The 13,607-nt window shown below is 41.2% G+C and overlaps 1 protein-coding gene across 6 annotated transcripts in view; it reads right to left on the bottom strand.

The window, feature by feature from the left end:
- The window catches only part of LOC309665532 (uncharacterized protein), a 219,767-nt gene that overhangs the window by 49,589 nt on the left and 156,571 nt on the right, over nucleotides 1–13,607 (bottom strand). For 4 of the 6 annotated variants that reach the window (XR_014266473.1, XR_014266474.1, XR_014266475.1 and 1 more), the window contains exon 3: nucleotides 2,838–2,936. Coding sequence is in view for 1 of the 6 variants with exons in the window: in XM_082472173.1 (XP_082328299.1) it covers nucleotides 2,838–2,874 (37 nt within the window). In the remaining 5 variants the exon portion in view is untranslated. Of the gene's footprint in view, nucleotides 1–2,837; nucleotides 12,303–13,607 lie in introns of those variants that run through there. The other 2 variants (XR_014266477.1, XM_082472173.1) reach the window with 2 other exon arrangements.

Below are 13,607 nucleotides of genomic sequence, written 5' to 3'. Positions count from 1 at the left end.
ATAAAGTGAGGAAGGCAGGGAGGGAGGAAGGGAGGGAGGAAGAAAAGGTGCTGTGTCACTGTAGACTCACTATTTTATTTCGGGTGTTCGGCTGAAACGTACCACCCCTAATCAGAGCTGCTACATCACCCAAACCCACAGTGTGGCATTTGCTGTCCATAACTGTGTTATAGCCAATTATAGCTAAATTCTCTGTTCTGTATGCACAATCAAAGTGTGTCTGGAATGCATTTTGCTATTTTCTGAATCCTATTATTGCAGACATGTTTATTACATTCAGAAGATGGCTTTCTGAAATTACATTGGAATTGTACAACCCACCTGCCATTTACAAACAAAAGAATTTAAGCATTTCTTAACAAGGAGAAAGTTCACTGAGCTCTTTCCTGGTAACTTTTCTCGTGTTATTTTCTTCCATGGCCATTTTTATAAGACTCATCGCTCAAGCCTCTATTTTTGTAAAAATATCTAAGCTCTCCAGTTAAGGTTTATTTTTAAATTGATAACTACACAGCCGCTCAAAAAGGAGTTGCAAATTGGCTGTTGACACCTGGGGTAGATGCTTGTGACAATTTTCATTGTGAAATTTTTCTCAGACTATGTATAAAGGGATTGTATAAACGGACCCTAAATATATCTATTCGATAGCCCTGAAATCACTCCTTTAGGTTGCCTGTCAAAAGAAAGAAATTTCAAGCTATGCCCTTAAATTTCATTTGGGGCCATTTTAAGAGGAAAGTGAGTGGTGTTAGAAAGACACATGATGTCTATTTGAAAACGTACGCGTCATCATTAATTATTAAGGGAGAAGTGAAAGTGTTTCTAAACCCAATGCTTTTCCTTTCCCTTCTACTGAAGTTTATACTCTTAAATCCCCCAGACCCAAGCTTACTTTATTACTGGTATTTGCCTCCAAGGGCCAAGGGATATTACACCTTTTTATTTGCTATTTTTACAGGACCCAACAAAGTGCTTTTAAAATATATAACCACTTAATTCAAGTCAAGCTTTTTCAATACTCCTTTCCTTCAAGCCCTTTCTAATTTGTTTTCCTCCAGCCAGGAGCCCGGAGAAGACACTGTGATTTATGTTTTCATTTATTTATTTTATTTGGGCTTTTCATTTAAGCAAAGAAACACTCCCCACAGCCCTCAATTCTGCATCATCTCACCCCACTCCACCCCTTTGTATTTGGACCATTAAGATTTTCTTAAGGCCAGACTTTGGAGTATTAAATGGATTTCTTCGGAGCTTTGACCACAGTCTGGAGGAGGCTTGGCCTGGGGTGCTTCTGGGGGCGCCAAGGGAGGGTTGGGGGAGGCTCTTTACACCACTCAGGGTGGCAACACCCCAGTGCTTTACATTTCCACCTTCTTGAGGACAGGCTCTATCTCTTTTTTCCTTTATCACTTCACGCCCAGCCCACCACAGAGCTCCTTAGACAGAGCCCTGGAAGAACTCAGCCTTTCCCTAATGATCAAGGGTACTCTGCCACAGAGCTTAAATTTCCATATGTTATTGCTCAAATTGACATATTGTTTTTGTTTGGACACTGGGTATGGGATGGAGGAAACTTGTACATGACATTTAAGAGCTTGGACTTGACAGTTTAGAGCCATGGGTTTCAGTCTCTGTTCCACTTCTTACCCAGGGGCCTTGAGAGAGTTATTCCCCTCCACACTGATTCATTGATCCAGCCAGTCAGTCAGCAAAAACTTCTTAGGCACCTACTCTATGCCAGGCACTGAGTTAGGCACAGTGGGTAACAGGTAACAACATAGGCATGGTTCCTGACTGCACTGATCTAATGAGGCCGACAGATGGGCAAACATTTACAGTAAAATGTGTCAGGCACGATAATAGGAGAAGCCAGCAAAGCCTTTTGGAAAAAAGTGATATATAAGTGACATGAAATCAGTTTCCTCCACTGTAAAAAGGGGTTAATATATTACCTGCCTCATGGGGGCACTATGAGATTAAGTGAGATAACATACAATGGGCCCTTGCATTGCTCCCACATGAAGTGAAAACTCTTGTTAAAAAAAAAAATGGGAGGGGCTTCCCTGGTGGCACAGTGGTTGAGAATCTGCCTGCTAATGCAGGGGACACGGGTTCGAGCCCTGGTCTGGGAAGATCCCACATGCCGCGGAGCAACTAGGCCCGTGAGCCACAGCTACTGAGCCTGCGCGTCTGGAGCCTGTGCTCTGCAACAAGAGAGGCCACAACAGTGAAGAGGCCCGCGCATGGCGATGAAGAGTGGCCCCCACTTGCCGCAACTAGAGAAAGCCCTCACACAAAAACGAAGACTCAACACAGCCAAAAATAAATAAATAAATATGAAAAAAAAAAAAATGGGAAAGCAATTATTGTTATCATTGCTAAGTACCATTCCAGGATTCCCAAAGAAATTAACATTGGAGAACCACATAGTTCTTTTTTTAACAGAAAGGAGTAAACAATAATGTTGTCTATAGAACATTAAAGTAAATTTGAAGATAAATGAACTAAAATTAATAGGCTCTCTCAAGTAAAAGTCACTAACAATTGAGTCTGTTTAAAACACCAGCTTCTCTAGGGCAGAAAGGATCAGACAGCTCGGTTCTACCCACTTAAAAAGAGGACTCACCCTCCGCATGGAGTCTTGGACATTTCCAGCAGAACAATGCTCCTCCAAAGCGTTCTTACCAGTTTATAAAAGGTAATAACATTTACTTTCATTTAAAGAGAGCCAGGAAGCATTTTTAAATGAGTATTCATACATTGGGAATTGTATTATATTTGCTCATTGCAACTTCAGAAATGAAATTCCCACAGAGACAAACTTTGGCTTCACCTACCATCAAACAAAACCGCCCTTAGGAGACCATGGTTCATTCCAGGAGGTGCTATGAACTCAGTGGATGCAGTGTGGGTAATGAAGTTCTCCAGTGCAATTCCTGAAAATAATAAAATGATCAAGCATTAATGAGCACGATCTTTGATTACTTATACAAATGTCACAAATATTTGGAGAAAATCATCTGTTAGTCACAAAAGAATTCATCTTAGGAGAAGAACTGTCTTCATTTTAGCAAATACTTGGCTGGCCATTTTGGTGCCTTTAGATAGGGTCCAAGACAATTGTCCTGCTTAGTAACACAGCAGTAATGTTAGTGAAATGCTCTGCTTAGTAATTGAGGTGCTGGGAGCAGCCTAAGAAACAGAGAGACGGGAAGAATATTTTGAGGGATAGGGAGAGAGCAGCTGGTGGGAGATGTTTAGGAGGAAAGCTGGCAAAGAGGTTACCTTGATGTGGGTATGACACAGGCAACATCACCAAAAATGATGTCCAATATTCAGTTTTTAGTTAGCAGTTAGTAGTCTGCCAAGCTGGATTGCTAAGTAGCACTTGCTATGTGTGAGCACACAAATACATGGAATTGTCACCATAGGTCTCTATATATTGCATTATATGAGTAGATACTGGAAGCCCTCAAGGAAACTGAGGGTGTCGTGGTGGCTACCGGGCAGAGAAGAGAGAGCAGCATTGGTGTCCAAGAGAGGTCCAGAGGTCAGCAGGAACAATGTATTGGAGGAAGAGACCCCCAAGAACACAAGCCCCTAGGAAGTCACAGAAATCATGGGCAAGGCAGTGATACTCATACAGCACGTGAACAAGAGGATTTTAGCCTGTTTTACCCCACCCGGGCTATGTGTCTACATATAAACTATAACAAGCCCTTAATTCTTCTTTCATTGGAAATTCTTCCCAAGGCAAGGTAACCTGAAAATTTAAGCCACTATACTGGATGAGCCCTCGTGTCAGACTCTGGAGGAACTGACAAGTTGAAAAGACCACATGGAGCTACTTTTCAGATTTTCTGAGATGCCAGCAACGGCTCCTTTGTATGCTAATGTTACTATCCCTTTAAGATGAATTCCCCCACTGTCCTCAATGAATGGTTGCTGATCTAATGATTAATTGATAGCAAAGAGTCTCTAATGACCTAATAGCTCATTAGGGTTGACTGAGCCAGCAGGGGTTTTCGAAATGTTTTTTATTCCACTCTGAGGCTTTGTGAGTTTTCCTGTACATACATCAGACCATGGCCCAGGTTATTAAACCTACAAATGTGAAACCACAGCAAGAACAGGATGGACCTACAACTATAACTTGGGATTATAAGGGCAAACATGGAACCCACATGACAGAGATGTATAACACTGCCAAAATCATATGATGGGAAACTAGAGAGAGACAGGCTGGGAACCAAATGGGTTCCCAATAGGTGATATCTTATGCCAAGAATTAAATTGTCACCATGATAGTGTGGGTAAATCCACCATTCATTCCTCATCTAATAAATTAACGTTTATTAAACACCTATCACTAATATGGTAGTATATATAAATGCTTTATATACATTACATCAATTTATACGATTGCAATGGTCATCTCACTTATAAGAACACTGAGCCTCTGGCAAGTTAGGAGGCTAGAAAGAGTTATATAACATGTGCTTTATATCTACACACCAGGTCAGGAACAGATCTGGGGCTCAAATCTAGGTCTCTCTCTAAAATCCCTGCTTTTTTATTTCTCAACACATTGTGCCCTAGCAGGGTTCAAACAACTCAGGCATCTTATTTCTTGGATAATGTTTGTCTCTAAAGATATAGGGAAAGGTGATTACTGTTGGTATTCATTTTTAAAAAGCAGTCAATTCTGGTAGCATGAATAATTAAAATATTCAGGTAAGCCCCAAGCCATAGTGCTGAAGAATTCTCATTCATCTCTTCTTTCCTGCACTGAGCCCGACACTCCTGGGCTATCACCAGGATACTCCATAGATGGATGAGCTCCTTTCCTGGCAACAACCCTCATCTGCTGATGGAGCTGCAACTGCTGGGAAACAGGGAAAGAGATGAGAAGCAAACACCCGGGAAGACTGACCTTATGGTACAGAAGTGTCTCTAGTTAAATCTGAGAAGACACTGGTTGTAATATTTTTGTTCAGTACAACAAATCCCACCTAATGTTTAACTGAACTGAAGTTTGAACTGAAAACAATCATCAGGGAAAAGACTAGGGTATCAAGAGCATGGCCAAGGGACAGATTTCAAAAGAGAGGTATGTCTGTAAATTTGGCCCAGATATTTATTCTCCAACTTCTATCCACCAGGGCTGAGGGCTGCTCCCTGGGGCATTAATGCCCCAGTGTTTCAGGCTCCTGCTGGCCGAGTGAAGGCCTTCTGGTTGAGAGGCTTGCTGAAGGATGCTCTAGACAAGTACCAAGGTCAAAGGAGATATGAGCAGGCCTTTGAAAGCATCTGCTACATGTGCTTTTTTTCTAGAAGAATGACCAGAACAGCCCCCAAGCCCACATCTGTTCATGAACATACAGAATAGGAACATATTTTTACCTTAGCAGTGTGTAGTATATACATCCTCCCCAGAACCATGAGAGTATATAGTACCAGCGTAAACATCCTGAAATATGTCCAGCTATGGAGAGGCAGCTGTTCATCCCTCTTTTGAAGGATTCGGGCAATGTCGGTGGACCTCTATTATAGAACTGGCATATATTAGCTGAAATAATACTTTAACAGTTTTTTAGTACCCAACTGTATGTTCTGTTATAAGAAATAGCAAATGTTTAATCATAAATATTTTAATGGCTTCAGGGATTCATGATATTCAATGACCGTGTTAAATGATAATAATCACATCTGGTTTATTACTATAGTAATTCAGCAGCTTCTCTTCAGCAGTTATTTTTTATTATATGTGCTGTGCTACTGTCATGGTCATTTATAGCAGTAATATTTTAAAGTGGCTCATTTGTTTGTTTAAGGACAGTTTCACAATATATTTCTGTATTAATGTACATTTCGCACTATTATTTCCAAGCTGCCACTGGAAAATTGATCCTAGCCTGTTACGACTGGAGAGGCTGAAGACACGCGAAATGCCCAAGCAGAGATGGAGTGGGGTGACCAGATGGGGCTGTCCTGGTGCCCACTGGGGTTATGACAACCGCGATGAGCCTTATTCATAAATGAAGGTGTGCACTAAGAAAGAGTTAAGCAGTAATAAATATAAAGGGAAGACCCTAGATCTGGGGAGGCATTGCAGGTGAAATACCATCTCAGAGGCAACAGCATTTGGGAAGAGCCCAAAGACGCATGGTTCGCAAGGCCTGAGGCCGTCATCAGGCCTCAGCAGGCTTCTCAGTGTCAATAACAAAATAATAGTGAGGAGGCGAAGAGTGAAAACATGTGAACTCGCAAGAGTGAAGCAAGGGCAGATCAAGGTTAGTCGCTGGGTGGCTTAGATGCTGACGGCAATTTCAAATCTGCTCAAAGTGGGCATTAGGAGTGAATTGCCGAGGCATGGGTAAGCAGCTCCCTATCCGTGTCCTTTCATTCGAGTGGCTCAGAGCAGCAGGGATTATGCTGGATTTGTGTGTGATGCCCAGTGTACTTTTGTCCTGTACGTCACAAATTGTTGCTTGTGATGGGGTAAATATTAGCCTGAAATCATATATTGCTCTTCAGTGGAGAGGGGGGAGGGAAGGGGTTCTTAATAACCCAGGAGAGTTAATTTTCTGTGACATTCTGCTGAACCTAGTTGTGGAAATTCAGAGGAGCCCAGAGAAAACTGCCAGGCTCCTGCTCTGCTTCCTCTTGGCTGGATCCTGATTGGTTGGGTGACAGAGGGCAAATGGCTTTTACGGCTATGAATGATGTATGACCGTAAAATGGTCTGTAACCAGAAGTGCCAACTGACATGCCTGCTGATTTAACGGACACCCAGGGTTATGTTTGCACAGAAACGCTTAAATAAACATGTGCTAGGTTTGAGGCCGTTTCCTAAGCAATCATTTCTCTCGCTCTTCTTTTCTATCTTACTTCATCATAAAAACAAGGAGAGTAAAACTACAATTCCCTTTTGTATAATGATGAAGAGGTACTCATTGCCCTGGCCGTTCCTGTCATCCTCCCTACTGAGTCTGACCCTTTTTTCCTCTGTCTACCTGCAGGGGGCGCTGTGATAGACTATGGAAGCCCAGGCAGGGCTGGCCACTGCAGACACTTGAACGCGCTGCCCCTTGGGAATGGAAGAGATGTCCTCTATTTACTTTTGCCCTTGGTGAATTAGGAAAAGAAAGCTCTGAGGTCACTTTTCAATCAATGGAATGGCAAGATTTCCTTTCAGCTACAAATCAGCAAAAGCACCAACGATGGGAAAATAATCTTCCCACGATGGTTCTCAAACTGGAAAGTATCCCATGAGCTTATTGGTTTCTTCCGATACATTTGCTACACCCAGAGCAGTGAGGATTAATGCAGTTAGATTTGGGTCTCGAAGTTTAATCTAGATGATTTTCATATGTCTGCTGAACGGTCATTAGAGGAATATAAATTTTACTGAACGTGTAAGTTTTCTCAAGTAAATTGATCAGAAACCCATAAGATATCATAGAGTAGTTCCTGGTTATGTCAGTGGAAAAAATCCCATAAGACCATTTGATTTATATTCCAGGCTGAGTCAGGGATGGTAAATCAGACCCCAATTTTCCTTCAAGGGATCTCAACTGGGTCTCACAATCTCTTTCACAGGGTCTCCAAGCAGACACTACCCATTGATCTGGGTTGGCATTCAAGATAAAATTTAGGTGCTGCTCTTGTTCTAGAACTTTTAGCTCCTTCCTTTCTAAGAAGAGGAATTTACAGAATTTTCCATCTTTTTCTATTACCTGGAAGGTTTTCTTTTAAACTAGTAGAATTATTTGTTTTTTAAAGAGTATGTAAACCTGTGAACCCATCTGATACTGGTGTCTTTTCCAATGGTAAACCTTTAATCATCTTTCTTCTATGGCACGTGGTCTCCTCAGTTTTCATTTCTTCTTGGATCAATTTTGATAGTGTGTGCTAGGAGATTGTTTATTTTAGCTTTTCAAATTTACTGCCATTTTGTTGCATGTAGTATTCTCTTCGATTAAAAAAAATCCTTCCTGTAGCTGTAGTTATATCTCCTCTTTCATTGCTAATTTTGTACATTTTTGCTCTCTCTTCTTTTCGTAGTCAAACTTCCAAGGGTTTCTCTATTTTATTGGTCTTAACACCCAGCTTTTGGATTTATGAATCCTTTCTATTATTTTCTTTTTGTTTCTTATGCCATTTATTTCAGCTTTTGTCTTTATTAATTTCTCTTTGTAGTTTCATCTGTTGCTGTTAACATTTTTTTCTGCTTCTTAAGATTAGTACTGAAGTTTTGGGGGGGAGGAGTCCTCCTTAATAATAAAAGCAGGGGTCACCAACCTATTACACATGAGCCAAATTGGACCCACAGCTTGTTATTGTACAACTTGGCAGCTAAGAACAGTTTTTACATTTTTAAAGCATTGTCAGAACAAAAGTCTGTAACAGAGACCATATGGCCCACAAAGCCCTAGCCCTTTACAGAAAATGTTTGCTAACCCCGATAAAAGCATTGGCTATTCCAGGGGTCCCCAACCCCTGGGCTTCGGACCGCTACAGGTCCAGGGCTGTTAGGAACCATACAGCAGGAGGTGAGTGGCGGGCCAGTGAACGAAGCTTCGTCTGCCACTCCCCATCGCTAGCGTTACTGCCTGAACCATCCCCCCACCACACCCCTGCCCCGGTCTGTGGAAAAATTGTCTTCCACGAAACCTGTCCCTGATGCCAAAAAAGGTTGGGGACCGCTGGGCTATACTTTTCCCTCTGAATACAGCTTTCACTCTGTCCCATAGATCCATAGGAAGTGTTCTACTTTCCCTTGTTTCTTAGATACTTCATAATTTACTTTTCAATTTTCTCTTTTATCAAGGGGTTATTCAAGAATGTATTTAATACTAAGTATATTTTTACCCACCTTTTGATTATTTGTGTCTAATGTTATCAGCTTAATAAGAGAATGTGGCCGATCTCCATTCCCCAGCTGAGGTTGTCCCTTCCAATCCATCTGACTGGCTCTTCCTGTCTGGTCCTGGAGGCATTAGGGTTTACTACCCACACCGTATTATTTATTTTTTGTCATGTAGTAGTCTTTAAACTTTCTAAACCCATGTTCCCCTGAACAGTTTTTTGCCATTAAAGACTTTCATTTTTTTAATTGAGAGATGATTGTCATATAACATTGAGTAAGTTTAAGGTGTACAAAAACATGTTGATTTGATACGTTCCTATATTGCAGTATGAATACCACTGTAGCATTAGCCAACACTTCCATCATGTCACATAATTATTATTTCTTTTTTGTGTTGTGAGAACAATTAAGATCTAGTTTCTTAGCAACTTGGAAGTTTGTAATACAGTATTGTTGTCTATAATCACAATGCTTTGGATTAGACCTCCAAGACTTATTTATCTACTAATTGCAAGTCCCTGAACACTTTTGATGAGATAAAATCTACTTCCCCTCCTTTAATAATAATTGACCTTTGATCTAAATTAAATATTAAGACGAAAATAAATCAGAACAATGGGACAAAATATTGCTCTGCTTTCAAAGTACACGCTCCTGAAATAGTGACACCCCATCCTTAGGGTCGGCAGTCACCGCTCCAGAGAAAATTCCTCTAGTCTGACATGTCACATTTCTAGTCTGGTGGGACTCCAGGACTCCTTAGTCACTGCAGTGTGCTCACTGTAATAGAGATCACAAAGCTCCTTGGTGTAATGTGAGTGATAGAGACAAATATGTTTGAACCTGGGCATCGGTAAACCTGCTGGTTCAGTAAAATAAAGATGTCCAAGAATTCAGGCTGTGAAGGAGGAAGTAACACTCAGAATTTTGATACCATCACCATACACAATGGACCACAGAGAAGAAATGACTTAATTACCTGGGTTTCAAGGAAAGAAACTTTCAGTCTCCATGAGCTATACAGAATTTAAAAAAAAATAAATAAATGCCACTGACTGTGGCCCAGAAAGACCACCTGGTCACTCAGACTGAAGGTGGCATTTGCCTTGGAGAATTCACCCACCTAGAGCCTGGCCTCAGCGCTATAGAAACATCATTGCATTTATGACTGCAAGTTGATTGCACCTGGGGACACTGGTACATGCTAGCAAGTCTCAGAGAGACTTATAACAAATCATATGCCAACTTCTTTATTTACTATGAGAAATGGAACTGTGTGTGGATGGAACCATCGTGTGTACATGGCCAGTACATTCCAATAGTCTTTTGTCCCATAAAGTCATTAGCACACTGCACCACTCTTCTTCCTTCTGTGTATTTCTGTGGGTACGCAAAAGTACCACTGAGTTCATCAACTGACGAATGGATAACTAAAATGTGGCATATCCACACAACAGAATATTATTTGTCAATAAAAAGTAATGAAGCAATGATACATGCTACAACATGGATAAACTTTGAAAACATTATGCAAAGTGAAAGAAGCCAGTCACAAAAAGATCACACAACATATGATTCCATTTATATCAAAAGCCCAGAATAGACAAGTCCACAGCGACAGAAAATAGATTAGTGGTTGCCTAGGGATGGAGAAAGGGGCTGGGAGTTGGGAAGTGGTGGTAGCTACTAAAGGGTACAGGGTTTCTTTTTGGGCTGATGAAAACGTTCTAAAATTGATTGTGGTGATGACTGCACAAATCTGTGAATATATGAAGAACCTTTGAATTGTATCCTTTTAATGGATAAATTGTATGGTATTGAATTATGTCTGAATAAAGCTGCTACCAAAAAAGGATCACGGAGATAATTTTGGATCGTAGTGCTTCTCGGTTGATATCTTCATATCTTTGAACTAGATGCAAAAGGAGCATTCGTATATTTTCATACATGAGCATTTCATTTAACGATGTGTGCTTCTCACAGGAGATGGCAGGAGTGTAAGAGGGCAAGCAAAACCACCAAAGCACATTTCAAGCCTCTACCTGTATCGCATCCACTAACATTCCATAGACTAAGCATGGCCAAGCCTAAAATCAATGATGAGAGAGTGTCCTTTCTGTCAGCTCCACCAGGAAGCATTGCCAATGTCATGTGATAAAGGGTGTGGATATATAATCCTACTATGGGACAAGGTGGGGAATTTGAAATGATAATCAAATCCATTCCAGGTGGCTGTTTTCTTTCTGGAGGTAGCAATGGGCGAGTGTGGCCCTAACACAATGGAATGCTGACACACTCATGTCTCCTGGCTCTGCCACACTGGGAACTCAGATCCACCTCTTCCACAGATCATAGTTTTCCTTGTTTTTATTTTGTATGTCGACAAAAGTCTTGGGAATTTTAAACTGTTGCAAAATAAATTGAACCGTGATTTTTATGTTTCACAACTTGCATAATTGACTTCATCTACTTTGATAATTCTATCTTATCATATTTCTAACACTTTATAATTTTCTTCTAAGAAGTTGGGGGATGTATTGGTAAGAATCAAGTTTGGCTGAAAATAACTGAGACCCAAAATAACACTGTCTGAAGCAAAATAAAAGTTTACCTGTCTCTCAGGGAAAATCCCAGAGCAGGCAGTTCAGGCTGGTGTGGCAGCCCTGCTCCACGAAGACTTCAGGTAGCCACGCTCCTTCAGCAGTGACAGCAGCGAGTAGCTCCTGCTGTCATGATCCAAGATGGTAACCACCACATCCACATTCCACGCAGCAGGATGGAGAAAGTGATAAGGAAGAAAGAGGCAAGGGGCGTGTGCCAATTATTAGGAAAATATCTAGAAGCTGCCATATCTCATTTGCCAGAACTTTGTCTCATGGCCACATCTAGTGCAGGGATAGCTGGGAGAGAGAGTCTATATTCCAGTCAGTCAGATGCTCCAATAAAAACTGGGAGTTCTAAGAGAGAGAATGGATATCGAGTGGACATGCAGAAATCTCTGCTCCAGAGGACAACTGTCCCGTATCCTGCAGCTTCAGCACTACACAGGTGGTTTGGGTAGTCATCATTTTTCATGAGAACGATTATTATAGCTTCTTAGATAGTAGATATCTAGAAAGATTCCATTGCCTAGTGTTTCCATCTCCAGACTCTGGAGTCATGTTGATAGGGTTCAAATCCAAGTGGCTCCTCTTAGTTGTGTGCCCTTGGGATAGTTTCTTCTCTGTATTTCAGTTTCTTCATCAGTAAAGTGGTAATAGTAGTGCCCATGTCACAGGGGACTTGTGCGTTAAAACATGAGCTATTCACAGGGAGATCAGCTCGGTGCTTTGTGACCACCTAGAGGGGTGGGATAGAGAAGGATGGGAGGGAGACGCAAGAGGGAGGAGATATGGGGATATATGTATATGTACAGCTGGTTCACTTTGTTATAAAGCAGAAACTAACACACCATTGTAAAGCAATTGTACTCCAATAAAGCTGTTAAAAAAAAAAACACATGAGTTATTACTATTAACTGGTGTCCCTGCCTGTAGTCGCAGCCCCTTTCCTTCTACAATGGAAATCTGATGCTATCTTACTCCATTAAACCCGTGGAAATTTTCTTAGTGTACACACATAAAGCCCCAGATCCTTGGCGTGGCCTGGAAATTCCTTTATAATCTGGACTCTGTTGGCTTGTCTTCTGCCTCCCAGTGTGTAACCTGCTTTGGGCCCTATCACACCACTCGCGGTCTTAGAACAAAGAATGTCACGTGCTTCCCATTCCTCTCCCTGTGCTTCCTGCATGCAAAGTCTCCCTGGCGCTCCTCCTTTCCTCGAGACACAGAGAGCTGCTTCCTCTCCCAGCTCCGACATATTTCCTATCTGTGATATGAAGTGATATGACTCTGGACGTAGGTAGATGTCTGCCTGCACAAAACTGGGCCTCCCTATGCACAGGGACAGGTCTGAGGCCCTAGGAAGATGAAGTCGGGGCTCAATATCTGTTGAACAAATAAATGAACACATCTAATACGACACAAATATTTGGCATCAGGCAAGAGAATGAAAGAAGTATTGCAAAGAAGAAAGAGCTTAAAGTACATTTTCCCCAAGTTATACACTCTATAAAGCAGAACAAACAAAAACCATAAAATCCAATGCCAGTAATCACTTTCCAAATAAAAAGAGTACCTTATAGCCATGTTTCATGAATAATATATTGTGACACGGACTCAGGATTGTAAATCCTCTCGTTCACTTCAAAGTTTATAGACTATGATTAGCTGGTTTTGATCTGCCGTCAGAAGGTGTGTACTTAGGGGCTAGCCAAAATGACAGCTAACGTTTATTGAGTTTTACTCTGCACTCACACACATTATGGTGATATCTGCCTTAACTCATAATAGCTAAGAGGTAGATACTACTAGTATCCCAATTTTATCAGTGAGGAACTTGTAATGTGGAGCGGGTAAGCTGGGTTTGGAACCCAGGCATTCTCACTCAGTCTAACTCAGTCAGTTTAGCTACAATTGGTGCGAGAATAATAAGCCAAGGATCCACATCTAAGAAAGGAAAAACACGTTTGTTTTGCTTTGCTCACAATGATCTCTTGAGTTTTGCTCTTAACCATAAATGGCAAATTTATTCAATTCTGGGAGAACCAAATCCCAGAAATACATGTAATTTCCAAGCATAAGAGATTAATCAGTTAGAAAGGAAGTTAACCTCAGAGTCAGTTTGTTTAAGTTAA

This window comes from Balaenoptera physalus (genome assembly GCF_965194825.1).
Source record: "Balaenoptera physalus genome assembly, chromosome: 8".
Classification (NCBI taxonomy): domain Eukaryota; kingdom Metazoa; phylum Chordata; class Mammalia; order Artiodactyla; family Balaenopteridae; genus Balaenoptera; species Balaenoptera physalus.
Note: the sequence above shows the minus strand (reverse complement) of the source record. Positions and strands in the feature narration are given on the sequence as shown.